Raw genomic sequence first — 18,157 nt, 5'->3', positions numbered from 1 at the left:
CTCATCTTTCTTATCTAAGAAAATAAATGGCACCTGCACCTCTTGTTTTCTTTCTAAAGCAAATCTCTAATTCCTGTTCTTCTCCAAGTCAAACTGAGCAGATAAAGTTCTGCTCTAGGCAAGCAAGACTTGTCCTCTTATAAAGGATAAGAGGAGTGAGTCCCTTAGGAAACAGGACTCTAGAGTGAAAGTCTCAATGACAGATAATGATGCATGTGAACTATGAAGACACTAGTGATTGTCAGAGAGAAACACCATCATTCATTCAACAATGGACCTGAGGGACTCTTGAGGGCAAGATAGTGTTTAAGTTAGATGCAAGCCTAGTTGTCTTTTGCATTTGCTATAGAAAGTAGCAGCCAGACAGACTGAGGATGTATGATAATAGGAGACAATAGTAGAAGAGCCCAAGAGAGTTCCTAAGCCTGAATTCCAATCCTGTGTCTGCCATTAAGTGTGAATATATCCTTGATCCAGTCATCTACTGGCTTTGGCCATCATTTTCTCTATCTCAGAAGAATATCTCAGATATTCTTAAGGTCCCAAGTGAATCAGTGGAAAAGCTAAAAGTCCCTTTAAGGATCCCTTCAGCTTGAAATATCTATGAATCTGCTGAAGTGTTTTGATTGATGGGGAATTCTGAACTGCCTTTAAATGGAATTACTGATAAAATGGCAGAACTTTATTGGATTCAATGCACAATGAATGCATGTCAAAATGTACAATGAGGATATTTTTTAAAATATTCCCTCCAGTTTTCTTCACCCTAGATATACAGAAATGTCCATGTTCTTGTTATGAAAAAGGACATATCTCCTAACCTCACATAATGACTTTTCAAGTCAATGCCATAGAAGGCAATGAGACTTATGGGAGACCTAGAGAATATGAATGGGGTAGGTAGAGAAGGGATATGGAGAAAGAGAGATTAAGTTCCCAGGGAAATAGTGTGGAGCACAGCACTGGATTTAGGCCTGGGAATCAGGAAGTTAGAGTTCTAATTTCAGCTTTTCTACTGATTCACTTGGGACCTTAAGAATATCTGACCCATTTTGATCATTCTGTGCCTCAGTTTCCTTATCTGCTAATTAGAAATGAGAGTTCTTGGCTGGGTGCCCAAGACTGTAAGAACATACTGTGCCGGGCAGTGAAAATACAATCAGTACCAAAAATGTAAAACATCCTAGTTACTAGATGTTCTAAGTTAAAATGGAAATGTTAACAAGAGTAATCCCTTTAATAATAAAAGTGTTTTGGAAGTATATCTATCTTTAAGCAATTAGGAGTATCATAAGAGCTTGTAATCCCAGGGATACATAAGCAAAAAGAGCTCTGACTTGAGTAGGACAAATTCCAGTTCCAGCTTTGCCACATAGTATTTGCATGACCTTAAGTAATTACTTAACCTCCCAGAGTACCCTCATCTGTAAAATGGGAATGATGGCATGCATATCGGAGGGTTGTGGTGAAAATCACTACAGATGGAAGCTAGTTCTTTTGAGCCACTGGTGGAATTTGAATTCAGAGCCACTGTGTGCTTTGCAACTGACAGTTTCTCTTATTAATATTATCTATTAAAAAGCTTAATCACCCAGAACAAGTCACCTTGTAGCATTTTTAACGCTACTATTTAATGAGCATTTACTATATTACAATGTCCTAGCCCCATGCTAAACACTTTACATAAATTATCTCATGTACTCTTCACTAAACCTATTACTATTACCATCTCAAAAATGGAGGTAGAGAGAAATTTAGCTCTGTTTCTGGCTCCTTTATGCTTCCTTAACAATTCCTTGCTTTCTCTTTCTTAGTTGCATCTAATCGGCTGTACTTTTAGTATTTTAGTCACCTTAAGTTTTCAGGATGAAAGCAACTAACTGAATATATAGATATAAAATATTTTTTTGACATGTTATTGTCCACCCCTGGAGACCTGCTCTAAATTTCCTCAGATATTTGAGGATAAATCATGCTCACTGACAGGTTCTGCAAAGCAGTGAAATAGCAGCCACCCTGCAATGTTCTAAGCCATTTAAAAGAAAGCTTAGGAGTTTCCAATGTTTGTTAAAAAAAGCACTTATATTTATGCTTAGAAAAATAAAGTTATTATCAAGAAAGCTTACATATTCATGTGTTCATAGATCTTCACTAAGGACCAATTGTGTATATGATGTACATGGCCTCATTGCAACATTGCCCTCAGTGACCACACTGTGGGATTCTTACAGCTACCAGAGGGTTAAATTCAGCAAACTCTTTTTTGTTAATGTGCCTTTCAATTGTGACATACTATTATAAGCACCTTGGAGAAAATTTGTAAACTATTGAAAAAAGTGTTGTGGTACTAAAGAAAGAGCTGGTATCTCTCAGATTAGATTTGAACCTCAAATCCACCTCTTATTTATCTGGGCAATTTATTAACATATTTCTGAATCCCATATTTTCTATAAAACAGGAATAGTATTAAGAGTTGCTGTGAATTAAATGAGAACAGTCTCAAATCATAATAGCCAGTCAACAGATGCTAGTAACTATGCCTTCTCTTGGAAAAGAATCTCAAGGCAGATGTGATTAAAGTCAGCTCTGTAAACGGGCAGGAATCCTCTGCTCCAGTTAAGTGCTTCCTACCCTCCTTTGGTAATAGACTCCTTTTATTTTCTAATAAAAGTGATGGACACTCTCCAATTGTACACTCAAAACATATGCACCCATTTCATAGCATTCATGGACCAATGTTGCCCCATTCTATGACCCATATTAAATACATCTACTCTAGTATATTAATTTTTATTTCACCAAATCCACTTACAAAATAAGGTCATCTTTTAAAAATAAAATTATTTGGGTATCTTGCAATTGAATGAAGGAAAACAGCAGGATTTTATTTTTAACAGCTTCAGGAAAATGCAGTGTCAGAACAAAACCCCATGGTGGACAATTAAGTAGATTGCACAGAAACATCATCAAAGAATTAATCTGACTTGCCAAATATTTTGTACAACCTTTTAGAACACACAAGTAAATGTTTACCTCCAAGTCTAGATCTAAATGGCAAAGAAAAATTAGAATGACAATAAATCTATTTAACTTCATTGACATAATTGTGGACATGCCATTTTTACATATTGTATTATTAGGAAATTGCACAATAGATCAAAAAACAGAATGTTCCAGAAAATAAACTATTGGTAAGTATCATCTACTTTATCCAAAAGTTTTACTGTGTTGAATCAAACGTGTCTCCTTGATACTGAGAGGCTCCATGGAGTCACCCAAGTCCTCAATCCCTAATTCTGAGTTTGGCTGTATTGCTGCTGGCAGTCACCAGGTTGTTTGGATTTCAAACTATTCTAGATCCCTTCTTATAGCTACCTATGCCAAGCGGTTGAGCAGGCTGTTTCTTACTCTTACATTGGTAATTTTCTTTAATCCTATGCTTCAGTTTAGTCTACATAAATCCTTCTAGAGGGATAAAACCTCCTAAGAATTCATTGTTTAGGGAGAGAATGCTATTGGGCAAGGGGCCAAGTTTGCATTCTGGTCCCACCATTGCTCTGTACTTGACATTAGCAAGACACCTTCACTCTCTGAACCTCTGTATCTTCTTATAAAATGGCATTCTATTTCAGCTTTGGTTCTGCAATCTCAAGCTTGAGTTACAGCAATAGTCTCTCTGCCATGAGTCTCTTTCCACCACATACTGCTGTCAAATTCATCTTGACAAATGGCTGTTGTGATTTGGCTTCATTCCCCAACTCCAACATCTTCAAATAATATCAAGTCTGACCCCAACCTGTCTTTCCAGCTGTGGTGACTCAGATCTATCTACTTTTGACACTACATCCCCCTTCCTTGTTTCTGGGGTCTTGCTCACACCATTTCCAAAGTCCCTTCTTCCTTCCTCTCCAAATCATACCCCATTTTCCAAGCCCTGCCAAAATCCCCACCACCCCATGAAGACTTCTTGAGTCCTCACAGCTCACAGCAACCTAATTTCCTGAAGAAATTCTACTTCTACCAATTAAATGTTCAAAGAGTCAATAATCAACTATAAGCTAACTACCTCTTAACACTGTGTATGTAGCTGTCTTGGAGTGCAATTAACTTGGGTCGTGTCACATTTTATTGAGTGCTTTATATACTTATCCATGTTGCCTGGTTTTAGTTAAAGGCAGGAATTTTATCATATCCATTTGGTTTTCCCCAGAGCAGTGGTTCTCAACCTTTCACAGAGTAAAGAAACACCTGGGGAACACATTAAACGTTCTCCTGCATTTCAACCCCAGAGGTGCAATAAGGTCCAGGTGGGTCCCAAAAAATATCTGTGTTTCCAACAGGTGATTCCATTTCCAACAAATGACGCTGCTGCTGCTGGGTATTGTCAAGCATCTCACACAGAACTTATACATAAAAGATAATATATTTTTAAGGATACTCAGTAATAGGTCCTTTTTCTCTTTTCTTCTATTGTAAGTTCATGTTCTGTCCTCCTTTCCTTTTAGATTGATTTTGAAGATGTGATTGCAGAACCAGAAGGGACACACAGTTTCGACGGCATTTGGAAGGCCAGCTTCACCACCTTCACTGTGACAAAATACTGGTTTTACCGCTTGCTGTCTGCCCTCTTTGGCATCCCAATGGCACTCATCTGGGGCATTTACTTTGCCATTCTCTCTTTCCTGCACATCTGGGCAGTTGTACCGTGCATTAAGAGCTTCCTGATAGAGATTCAGTGCATCAGCCGTGTTTATTCCATCTACGTCCACACCTTCTGTGACCCGCTCTTTGAGGCTGTTGGCAAAATATTCAGCAATATCCGCATCAACATGCAGAAAGAAATATAAATGACATTTAAGGGATAGAAGTATACCTGATTCTTTTTTTTCCCTTTTAATTTCCTTGGTGCCAATTTCAAGTTTCCTGTTGCTAGTACAGCAACACTATATGAATGAATTTTCTTGGCTCAGAACAAAGAAATCACTCTCTCAGTTTTCATAACCATTATTTGTCTCTTCTGAGCTATTTCATCTATTTTTTTCCAGTGGTCTGAATTTTTAAACACATTTAAAATTTTTCTTTACATTTTTATTTGCATGTGGATTATTATTTTGTTGGCTGAGATATGAATCTATTCTTGAAAGATAATTTGAGGGAAATATGAAGAACTGAGGAGGAAAAAAAACCAACAACATCAACTGCCTATTCTAAAACATTGATCATTTTATGATAAGGGAAGAATTCCAGGCTATGGCCATTGAGTGTACAGGTATGTGGGCAAGTTTTAAGCAAACTCTTCCCCCACCATGTGAAGTCTTAGAGGACTGCTACCATTCACTTTAATGATCCAGTGGGATCTGGTGATCTTTATCAAGTTAGAAAACATAATCTGCATTCTTATTATCTGACTAATGCCTTACTCTTCTTGAAATTTTAACCTGTGATGGTTTCTATGCCTGAATATTTGTTACATAGATAATGAGACCTAAGTGCCTTTATGTCATTCACATTTTCCTTTTCAAATAGGGTCCAACTCATCAGTAGGTCAGCAGCCTCCCTGAAGACCAAACTTAGAAAAACTGTTACCTAGTTCTCCACGCTTGTTTCTGACTCCCAGATACCGAGTCGGGTGAAGTTCATGTTTGCATTTGATCACACAGCATCTTTATCCATATTGAATATGGTCCATATCAGCCCCATGAAACTAATTAAAGTGGACAAATGGGGCTGAGCCCTCTCTAGGCTGGCGGGAGTGGAGGCCAACTTTCTCTGCCTCTCATCAGCTGAATGAGGTCAGCTTGTCTATTCAGCTTCATTTATTTTCAAGAATAATCACGCTTTCCTGACTCCAAACTAATCCATCACAGGGGGTGGTTTAGTGGCTGAACATTGTGTTCCCTTTTTAGCTGATCAGTGGGCCTCTGGGGAGGGGCTCATAAAATGGAGGCCATTGTGTGAGACTGTCAGAGTTGTTGCAAATGTGACCCCTTCAAAGTACAGCACTTGCAACTGTCTGTTATGCTGTGACACATGGTCCCTCCCCCTGTCAGGAGCTTTGGACCTATTCCAGGCATCACTTGACTCAGAAAGAAGATGGGGGAGAAGGCAGTAATAAAAGAAGATTGAGGTAATTTTGCTGGAATAAATTCAAATTCTTCTGAACTCAAACTGAGGAATTTTACCTGTAAAACTGAGTCATAGACAAAGTGGCCTGATACATCCCAAAGCTTTTTGTTTCTCCTGCTGATATTAAGATTCTGTCCTCCAGGACTTTATTTTTAACCTTCAGTTATGCTTCTGTTTTCATTTTCATACACCTATTTGAATTCTGCTTGACTTTTTTTTGCCTCTTTAAGTTTTCCTGACACTTTAATTATCAACCTGTTACCTACTTTGATTTTTTGCATTTAAAACAGACACTGGCATGGACATAGTTTTACTTTTAAACTGTGTACATAACTGAAAATGTACTATACTGCATACTTTTTAAGTGTAAAGATATTTTTATCTTTATCTTTATATGAGGAGAATCACTTGGGAAATTCTTTTGTGATTCAATCTGTAAACTGTGTATCCCGAGACATGTCTGTTCTAGATCCTCATGCAAATCAATTGCTGGTCCAAAAGATTATGGAAATTTTATATGCTTACTGATATATTTTACACTTTTTTATCCTGCATGTCCTGTAAAGGTTATAAGCCTGCACAATAAACATGTTTAACAGTTCAACAGTCAGCTTTCTTATTTTCCCTCAAAACAGAAGTACATGTGTCAGTAACTGTGTATGTGTGTATGTGGTGACCATGCATATAGTATGTGTACATACTTTTTGTGAGCAGTAAGCGGTGATGGTCTTCCATTTTTCAATTATTGCAAATTCATTTAAGGTAGGCTTTCTTCTGAGGCCATCACCATCCATACATTACTTCAGTTAAATGTTGAAACTTAAAAAAAGATTTGTTCAGTAGTTTATGCTTTATTACATGTCATCAAATTTGAGCCCCCAACAACTTTGCATGATGGATATTAAGTATTCTCATTTGGTAAATGACACTTCCAGAGGGTGATGCCTTGAAATATGACATGCCTTAACAGAGATTTTTTTTAAGAGGCATATTTCAGTCACAATTTATTTTTCGTCTTGGCTAAGTTTACATTCAGGGCTTCTGTATTAGGGTTCTCCAGATAAACAGAACTAGTAAGAAGCACACACACACACACACACACACACACACACACACACACGTGTACAGGTATGTTGGCAAATTTTAAGCAAACTCTTCCCCCACCATTTGAAGTTGTTAGTAGACTGCTGCCATTCACTTTAATGATCTAATGATCACTTTAAAGATCTAGTTATCTTTATCAAGTTAGAAAACATAATCTGTACTCTTATGATCTGACAAATACCCCACCCTTCTTGAATTTTTTTTTAAAAAGAGTATTATGCCGAATGGAATATTCTGGCACTTGATTATTTTTCACTTAAAATTTTAAGATTCATCCATATTATTGAACATAGTTCTATATTTTCATTTTCACTGCTATATGTTAGTTCAGTGTGTAAATTTACCCTGTTTATATAGTTGTCTCTTGATGGACCCTTGGGAAGTCAATGATGCTTCTATAATCATATTTGCACATTTCTCCTGAGGGGCTCAAGGGCATAAATTCCTCTAGGGGTTATCATTAAGACTGAATTGTTCAATCCTGACATATGACACATCCCCAACTTTTCTAGATAATGACAAATGACTTCTCAAAGTAATGATAGCATTTTACAATCCCACCAGCATTTGGAACTGGAACACTTATTAAATTCTGCTTATTAAATAGGCATAAAATAGTATCTTATTTTAAGCTTGATTATAACTAATTAAAAATGAGGTTGAGCAACTCTTCATATGTTTATTGATCAGGTGGGTTTCCTCTTCTGTAAAATGACTTCCCATGTCATTTAACAACTTTTTCTTAGGATGGTTTCTCTTTTATCATTGATTCATAGAATTCTGTCAGCACCATCTCCACTATGTATCTTGCTTTTGAATTCTTGCCTCATCTACACTGTCACTACCTCACTGTGAGCAACCATCATTTAAATCCTGGACCATCCTAGCTAGTCCTGTTTCCACTCTTGCAGCCCCTAAGCCCCAAATCTAATGCATTTAGCCAATTTGCTATGCAGCAACAAAAATTGTCATACACATATGTACACACACACACACATAAACAGCTTAAACCCTCCAGTGACTTTTCATTGTATTCAATATAGAATCCAAGTCCTTTACCAAGACCTACAAAATCTTACATGACCCAGCCCCTAGTTATCTTTCCCTCTTATCTCATATCATCACCTCCTCAGTATCTGTGCTCCAGACACACTGATCTTGCGGTCCCAAGAACATGTTAAGCCCTATATGATCACAGGACTTTGTTCAGCTGTTTCCTCTACCAGAATGCTCTTACATCTTCCTCTCTATTTTGCTACCTCTTTCTCATCCTTTAGGTCTCAGCCTGAAGTATCCTCTCAGAAAGAGGTCTTCCATGTCTTGTCTATGTGAAGCAAGTCCTCCCTTCTTAATCTCTATCTTGCCTATTTCCTCACAGCACAAACATATTGAGTAATTATTTTATTTGTCAGTTTACAATGTTCTATCTTTATTCCCCTTAGGATGTAAACTAGATGAAGCAAAGATTCACCATAATGGAAACTCAATTAATATTTGTTGGGTAGCTAGATGGATGGATGGATAGTCAGTCCATCCTGGAGACTCTGAAGGCCTGAGGTGCCAAATTTCTGCCTTACCAGTAATAGTGGCATGAAGAAAGTCACTAACATATTCAGAAACAGATTATAGCATTATCAACATACTTTCCGCTTGCTTTTCTTGTTCCACTTACTTTATTTCTCTGTGATTTTGTTTCCCCAGAAAAACTTTATTGTACCCATTTCAACATTTTGATATGTCAAAACAAGAGTTTCCCCAATGAAAACTTTAGCAAGGATTACCATGGATATTTGATAATACATACTTTTCTTACTTGACTAATAGCAAACACATGTTGATACAGTTATTAAGGAAAAAAGATGATTTTTCCAACAGCTGTTGACTACATCAATTCCACTATGTGATGAGTCACTCAAAATTCCACAGAGCTAGAAAGTTACAAGTAAGAAAGAGGGAATTTTTTCTTTTTTTTCTTCTTTCGTTTTGTGTTGAAAGAAGAGTGGGAAGAGTTAGACATGGGAAAGGCAAATAAAATCAACCAGAATCAGGGCCTTGATGCTACAGAAAGTTGAATAATTTACACCTAACTAGTACTTTAACAGAGTACCTGAAAAACATGTGGAAACTGGCATAAAGGGCAGGGTATTTGCCACAGAGAGAAGGCAGTCTTAAAAAAAAAGAGACAACAACTGCCAGTCTGAGCCATTCTATGAATGGGCAACAAAGAAACCTATTCCTCTTCCTTGTTTTTATTAATATGATGCCAACTAATAATGAGATAATAACTGTCCCAGGAATTAGTCAAAGTTCTTTTTGAGAAGATATTTCTTAAATCCTTGATCGCATTGCACAACCTCTTGGAGAAGGTAAGATTTAGTTATCTGCCAACTCTAAACAAAAAGTTCTAACAACTGTATTGTATAAGTAAGTGCTCTGGGAAATGCACAGTGCCACGTTCACACTGATGGCTATAATTTGGCTTGACAGTGACTTTGTGCTTTCACAGTCACAGCTTTTGGTTCTTTGCTTCATTATTTTTCATATCCGCCTCAAAATAAAAGTAGCTTCCATTTATTGAACATATGCCATATGCCTAGCAATGTGTTAAGCACTTTATAACTATTACTCCTACAACAGCTATATGGCTTCCGTGTTATTATCTATATCAAATGGATATCATTCTCTATTTTTGAGAACAGAAAATAGAAGCTCAGCGTAACTTACTCAAGGTTACCAGTGAGCTTAACACCCATGACTACCAGCTTCAAATCTCTTCTTTATGGAAAAAACTCACTATGTTCTTGGAACAAATCACAAAAATGGCATATCATTTGGCAGTATTACAATAGCATTGTATGTAATCAAAGGGTAAAAAGAATGGTAAATGTTTAAAAGCCAGGCAGATAATCTGTTCCCTAGTCCAAGTTTCTGTTCACACAGTAGTTTATTCCTTCAACAAGCATTTATGGAGCAACTATTTGGTGTAGTAGGGAATAGAAAGATAAGACAAAAATAGGTAAGATAAAGGCCTTTGTCTTCAAGGAGGATCAGTGAAGCATCAGTGATGCAACTCCAAGATGGAATTAATATTTTGCTGTTTTTCTGCTAAGAATATTGCTTTTTGTAAAATAAAAGTTATTGACAATAAATTTCATGGTTTAATACAGCAGCTTTAAAACTGTGCTCTATAGAATCTTGAAGTGTTGATTGAGTCTCCTGAAATGACAAAAGGTGGGCTTGGGATAGAGATGATAGGATTAACATCTATCATTTTTCCCTCAGACAAGCTCCATGTCAATTTCTTTTCATATTAATTTTTGGCAAAATATTTTGTTTGACTAAATAATTCCATCCCTAAGAAAATTTTAAAACCATTGATTGACTTGGTGAAATAAGTACATATTTCATATCAACTTAGATCTTAAATGAAATGTTTTATGATTATCACTCAAATATGTTCGAATAGTACTTATTGAAAACACAGGCTCAAGTGAGGAGGTGACCAAACTCAGAAAATATCTGTCAAAACCATGAGTAAATACCAATTAAAATATATGATAGCCTTGCAAATTCTCACACTCCAGTTCTAACAGAAATGAGTAATGATTTGAGTGAGCTGAATAGGAAAAAAGTAGTAGTGCCATTTATATTCCTGAGGAGCAAATAAATTTAACAGTGAGGTTTTTGGCATTAGGACAAATATTTGGGATGATGTCAAATATTGTTTAGGCAATTTACAAATAAAATATCAGCCTTCAGTACCCAAATTGGACTAAAACAACTTCTTTAGATCTTATTTCATCTTCAACTATAAACAACAATGAATGCAAATAATAAGTCACTCTATAGCAGAGAAAACTTTGAACTTAGCAGGAATCAAATCCTCACCAACCTCAGAACCAGTTGTGACCCTGGATAACTCATGTAACTGACTAAGTTCTTTTGAACTTAGCTGTATTGCCTCCTACCTCTTTAGGCTGTAGTGTGAATGTGAATGTGAAAATACCTAAAACAGAGCAGAGCTGTACCTCATGGAATTAGAAAGTTTCAGGCAGCTCCTCACTCCATCACCTTATCTCATTCGTTTTAGTGTCACAGGGTCACCTACCTGCTTTTCTTAACATGTCCATGCCATTCTGTTGCCCATCTTCATAGACCATACTTCTTCTTGTGCTTATCAACGTGGACTGAGTCAAAATGCCCAAAATCTACCTGGCCTTTGACTTCAAGGATCCATCATTGTCTGACTTGCATTTCTGTATCTCTGTACTCACAGACTCAAGGGGGCAACTGGTTGGCTCCGACTAGCTTATAGATTGGCTCCTCCCACATTTGTTGTCTGTCCTGGTCTAACTGTGACAGCTATAGGAGCGAAGTCACCTGAAGGGTTTGAAAGGTCACTCATTCAAGGGGTTGAAGAAGGAAGCGGAAGCTAATTAGAAATAGGGATGTGATCAGCAAACCGGCAACATATCTATTACAATATAAACATCCATAAAACTCTAATCTTCCAAACTCTTCCACATCTGTGTCGTCCTGTATTCCCATGCTGTAGGAAGAGAGGTGTGCTTATAACCCCATTTTATAAAGGAAACAATAAAAGACCAAGGACAAAATGACTTACCTAGGGTTACTTAATGAGTGACTGGTGTAGCAAGAAATAAATCCAGATTATCTGAGAACTTAGGCTGTGTGGTCTCTCTTTAAACAATCAAGATTGAGGCAATTTCAAAGCATATAGCAAGTATAGTAAATGCTATATCAATATCAATTATAAAGGCAGAAATACAAGCACAGAAGATGTAATTACCCAAGGTCACTAAAGTAAGAGAATAAACTTGCTTGAAATAAAATTCTGTCTCCACAGCATTATGCTTTCACTCCTGGGGAATGTCTTCTCTGCAGAGTAACATTAATAACAGTTAGGAAAGAACCTGAGGGTTAAATCCTTGGTACCAGCCCTAGATGATGATGGAGAAGTTTCCCTGCCAGAATTCAGCCAATGAATAGATGTTTTCTTCATACAAGTCTTGGAGAATACAGTTAATATTCAGCCACTACCCATACTAAACAAGGAGTTATCTTACTGTAAAGGACATAAGTATTTCATTATTTACACAATTTAAATGAGACATAATAAAGTGAGAAGAAATACAGAATAGCTGCTGCCTGAAGTTTCAATAAAAGATTATCACTGGCCACTCTCAGAACTGTGGGACGATTATTAAATACAAATGTCTCCTGCACCTGACCCAAGGTGACAGGGAGGGGACAGGAGAGACATTCTCTCAGCTTGAAGCAGCAGAGTGCAAAATGAAGCAACACTGGCATGAAGTCTAATCTCCTGCCAAGCAAATTTGGGAGTTGTCATAGTTCCCACCCTATAGTCCAGGCTCTTTTGTAGAATAGAGCAAAGGGAGCTCAGTGCTTTGAGAACGTCAGTGCAAAATTATAATTGCTTATTACATAATACAGCTATTAAAGTATTTCCTGTGTTGTTCCAGAAATAAGGCATCTGTATATGGGTAGAGAAGACTGAAGAAATGGGCATAATTGTGTTTTCCTCTTATAACTTTTCCAGGAAGAGAAAGTTGCTCTGCCTTGAGGCATTTTACTCATATCTTCATGGACCTGAAAGCTCTGACATATAGACCAAATTTTGGCCATCATTTTGTGCACAGAGTTTAGCATAGTGACTGGCACAATAAATATCTGCTAAACTGAACTGATAATTCTGTTGTAGAATTTACCATAATTATTCTAAGTACTGCTATAGGCATATGATAATTATGAGTTCTTAAAATGGAGAGACCAAGTCTGATCCCTTTACATCTTTGCAAATACTGTCTAATAGAACTTTCTGCACTCATGGAAATGATCTTTTTTATATTATAATAAACGGAAAACTCTCAAAAGAGCTTTCCATTTATTATAATAGTAGCCACCAGCCACATGTGCCTATTTGAGCATTTGAAATGTGGCTAGTATGACTAGGGAAAGAATTTTTAAATTGCATTTAATCTCATTTAATTTAAATCTAAATCACCACTTGTGGTTCATGACTACTGTGTTGGACAGAGCAGCACTAGAGTCTAGGATGATGTCCAGCAACTAGTATGCATCAGCCACGCCTCCAAGACAGAGATTTCACATTGTGTTTCTAAAGGCCCCTTAAACAGTGATTATATGGGATCCTCTTGAAAAGAACAGAATGGAAGGAGCAAAACTAGGAGGCAATTTGGGGTGTGTCATCCAAGACTGGCAGACAGCAAAGGTGTATGGGCTCCACAAGCACTGATAGCCTCTGCCCTGATCCTACCAGTGGCCCAGATGTGACAGGACCTTAGAAGGGAATGGCCTTAGAAACCTAGGGTAGGTGTCACTGAGCTCTGAGCCTTGGAAATGACTCCAGTGCCCCAGGGGAACCCCCATCCTTGAGGAATAGTGCATCTCTGAACACTGATTACATCAACTGTGATCTCTGGGGACAAAACACAAGAGACCCTGGGGCACTCACATGCACCAAGAAAGAACCCATCATGACAGAGCTTGATTTTTGCACTAGTCAGGCCAAATGGGGTCCTAGAACATACTAAATTTATTCAGAGAAAGGAAAGAAGTGCATTTTTCATACCCTGTGTTTAAAGAAAAATCATACTGCTACCCACTTTATGATTGCCTCAAAGCAAGGCTGCCTTCCACTCTACATTTTTCACAGAGGCTGTAGTGAGGTAGGTTTCTGACTCACCCTTTGTCACAGACCCCATCTCCATAGAACCATGAGGGCTGAGGTAGAGACAAGTCCAGTTACACTCACTCGGTTATGTTTAAAACACAGTGCTTTTCTCCAAGCCACAATTTCCTTACATCGGGTGAGTATACCTAAGGAACTGACTTAAGGAAATTTGGTTGCTCATGAGTTTCAGGTTTTACTGGTAGGGACTGGTCATCGCTAGTAGCTGTGAACAGGTGAGCATTATAATTCTTCTCCCCAACAATCTCATTACCAAATAGTGTGTTATACTGAAAGCAGACTTCATACCAAAGAAGCCATATGTTCAACTACTTGTTACAAGCAGCCCAGAAACAACTAGATAACCTGAGACAATAAACACAATGAAGTTCCAAGAAAAATCATACATAAAAGAGTCACTTGAGGCAGATGCACCAGTCTCCTGGTGAAGAATTCCGCTAAACTTCTGGTCGAAAGTCAGGCCACAGGATCCTCTGTTGAGCTGTTGAAAAAAGCCTGGGTGGAACCCTGGTTCAAGAAGGAAGATCCCTGTGTGAAGGGGGCAGGCAGCAGGTATTTTGCTAGATTCTTACTCCCTGTTGTTCATAGAAAGGCAGCAGTGCTGGTACTGTATTTCCAGCTAATCCACTTAACTTCATCACCACTCATTTCATGAATAAAAAATTATTCTAGCATGCCTTATGCTAACTAACAAACTGTCTTGTGCTCATTGTAGATAAAGTTATAGTAGGATTGCTTGCTATAATCTTCTGAATACCAGTCATGGAGTATGAATCCCTTAGCCCAGTATGTCAAAAATTAACTATCCACCCCTAAGGTGTTCTGTAAAAATACACACACACACACACACACATGCACACAAACACTTATATACTTGTGTTAGCTAAAGAATTGTAAAGTAATTCATAGAGAAAATAACAGCACTGCCCTCCCTTCAGAAGAGTTCCACCCATAAATGGCTGAGAGGTCTGAATTCTTGCTTCTTCCCAGCTGTGAGACCTAACCTCGGAGTTCAGTGTTTCCCTTCATTGTCTTTCCACTAAACAAATAAGCCTACAGTGAGCCCACAGAGCTGGTTATAGATGATCACATGTGTGTGAGATAATAGTGAGCACACAGTTTGTATATGCCATGCTCCTGATTTTTCCAGCCACCAGGACCATGGCGCCATTTTTAAAAGCAAGTGCAAATCGAGGAGCCTCCCAATTTCCAGTTATCTATTTGCCCCATTTTATCCCACAGTGTTTCTTCTCACTGGACTAGGGACACCTGGAAAAATTCCCACATGGGGCCTGATCATACTAATATATGCAATGTATTGACTTTTTTTCTTTCCCCTAAGAACAGAAGATGTTAACAAAGTATGGTTTCTAATAACAAAGGTCACTGTGTAACTATCTTGAGGGAAAATAAATAATAGTTTGAAAATCCCCTCTTGAACTTTCTTCCCTTATGACTCCTGTTTGCCAGTCTCTGTTTTGAAATGTATGTCTCCTTCAGCTATTGTTTCTCAAATGTGAGTGCTGACCTATTAAAGAATTATGAAATTGATTTAGTGGCTTTCATTATTTAATGAAAATAGAATAGAATGGGATGAGATGGGACAGAAATATCAGAGTAGATCACAGATAGCAAAGGTAATAGGATGAGTTTAATAAGACTTGTTTCACTTTTGAGTGTGTGTGTAATAAGTTACAATATAGAGCACATTTCATACTGAGAACAATATCAAAAAACTGTAAGCCACTACCATAATTTATGTGGAGATAAATTTTCTTTGGGTCTCAAAATAAAGTAAAAGAAAATTCTAATGGGAATTGTCACGTGTCACCAAGATTAGTTAAGGAGGGAAGTTGGGAGTAAATTCCATCATGGTCCCAAAATATCTGCCTGAGGAAACACTCTTTTTAAAGTATCAGACTAATCCCCTCACTCAGCCCAAGCTATTTTCTGGAAAAGTAGGCTCTTAGTTTGCATTCTCTCAGAAGCAGACCCTGAGACAAAGAGTCACGGGTAAATTGTTTATTTGAGAAGAGCAGGGAACATCATTTGGGAACTAGGAAAGTGATACAGGGAAGGGAAGCAGCTGCAAGGGTCAGCTACTATGATCAGTTTATGTGCATGGGAAAACTCAGGGATGTAGTGCACAAAACACGCTTCAGAATTATTCCACCCAGGGAACAAGATAGCAGACATTTAAATCCAGTTCCCAAAGTGGCTGAAGCCTGCTGCTAAGGCTGGGGTGGAGGTGGCAGGCATTAATTCTAGCCCGCCCTGCTCCTAGGCAGAGTGAGGCAAGGAAATTTCTACTTCTCATCCCCGCAAAAAGCTCTTGGACTCTAAGATGCAGATACTAAAAGGTCCAAGGGTTGTGGGCAGAATGCTACCGACAACATCGGCTAAGGCTGCCTGATCCTGTAATGACTCACTTGAAAAGCCATGGCATCCTCTCCATTCTTGTCCACTATGCTCACCTTGAGGACAAGCCTAGTCCTGAGCGAGTACCCTGGTGTAACTGAGGATAGAAAGCAGTATGAACAATGTCACATATTATTTAGGCCCTAGTGCTTGGTAGCAAATGAAAGCTGAGTAAAACCTTTTTAAAATTTCTACTACTTGTGATGAGAGAACAAAGCCTGCATAGACCTAAAAGGAAAAACACTAATTTTGGCAAATTTAAAGTAATTTATGCTAGTTCCCCTGGCTCTGAACCATTAGCCATACACTTCAACTTTGCTTGCCATAAATCTTTCCCTCCAAGATTTAGTACATAGGCTGAAATTCTGGACCATGAGCTCCTGCATGAGTTTCTCAAGTAGCCCACTCTTCTCACCTTAGTGTTCGCAGCCAGCAGAAGGAACAATAGTGTCCAGTTGCAATCTTCTGCCTTTTAGGCTCTCTCTCCCACTTTTACCCCAGGAAAAACTGAGTTGTATCAGTCCTTTTTCCTAGACCTCTGACACCATGAAAGAAAGGGGGATTTGCTACAGTCTCATGGTCGCTCAGATTCACTGAACTGAAATGCACAGATCCAAAGCATCTCCATATCCTGTGCTAGGAAATGCCCCACCTGAGGGCAGTATTACTCAAAGGCATGCAGTGATTTCAGAGAGCTATCAGAGGGACTGTATTCCACACTTTCTCATCAGTCATGCACCTGCAGGTTCACATAGGGGTTCCTGGCTCTATCAAGTTTCCTGGCCAGGAAAATGAATGGAATCACCAAGATGGCTTTAGATCTGTAGTGAAATAGTCCTTGGAGATGCAATTACAATGTCTACTAGATTCAAGGAAAGAGAAAAAAGATACGTAACTGCATCCCTCAACTCCAACCAATTGAAGAAATTCAAGACTTTCATCCTTTTCAGCTCCAGGGTTCATTCCACTAAGTTCGGCAGTCCTCTAGAGACCCCTTTCCACCACATGGTATGGTCTAGAATTTGACTTTCTACATCATGCCCAGAACATCTATCCCAGACCCTAAGCACCTACCCAGAGCCCAGGCTACAACTTTTCCTAATATGTTGTATTGACCAAGGAATCATAACTGAGTCTCCACCTTGGATTTCCTGGAGATCACTCTGGCTTCGCCAGGGATTGAAACCTGTTTGAGCACAGATCCTCAACTCTGATCTTGTGACCAACAACCCTGCCTGTTTCTTCTAAGCCTTCTCTTCTCATCCCCAGAGAACTGAACCCTATTCTCTAGGTCTCTGCCTCTGGCCTCTTCAAACTAAAGAGACATTCTTAAAAGCATGTACATCTCATCATCTAATTTCAAGACTCCCCATTGCTAGAAGGCCAGCACCTGTGCCAGACCTACCAGGTCCCTGGCATCAACACGAGCCACTCTGGAAAGCGCGACTTCAGCCACTGTGGCAGAGACTGGCTCCTTTGTGTGTAAAACTCTTTACTTTTCCTCCCCGGCACACATTTCCCAGCCTTTCTTGCACAGCCATGTGACTCATATCTGGCACTGGAACTCAGGCAGAAAGCATGTGCTTTTTTTCCAGGCCTGAACCATAAAAACCTCCCACGTGTTCCTCCATTTGTTCATGGATGTCCAGACCAAGGGCATCTACAAAAACCATGTGTGGAAATGGCAGACCATCTTTCAGCTTGGCTCCTCCAGACACTGTAGAAGAAAATGCCATCCTCCACCCCACCCCACCC

General features: G+C 38.6%; 2 protein-coding genes across 3 annotated transcripts in view; one reads left to right on the top strand and one right to left on the bottom strand.

Moving 5' to 3' along the window:
• CAV1 (caveolin 1) overlaps positions 1-6,730 on the top strand; it is a 31,773-nt gene extending 25,043 nt beyond the window's left edge. For both annotated transcript variants that reach the window (XM_017664029.3, XM_017664030.3), the window contains exon 3: positions 4,506-6,730. In XM_017664029.3, coding sequence (XP_017519518.1) covers positions 4,506-4,847 — 342 coding nt within the window. In that variant the 3' untranslated portion in view covers positions 4,848-6,730. The remainder of the gene's footprint in view (positions 1-4,505) is intronic.
• TFEC (transcription factor EC) overlaps positions 1-18,157 on the bottom strand; it is a 629,038-nt gene that overhangs the window by 527,626 nt on the left and 83,255 nt on the right. The window lies entirely within an intron of this gene.

Source organism: Manis javanica, chromosome 6 (assembly GCF_040802235.1).
Source record: "Manis javanica isolate MJ-LG chromosome 6, MJ_LKY, whole genome shotgun sequence".
Classification (NCBI taxonomy): domain Eukaryota; kingdom Metazoa; phylum Chordata; class Mammalia; order Pholidota; family Manidae; genus Manis; species Manis javanica.
The sequence above is the reverse complement of the archived record's forward strand: the minus strand, read 5'-3'. Positions and strand labels throughout refer to the sequence as shown.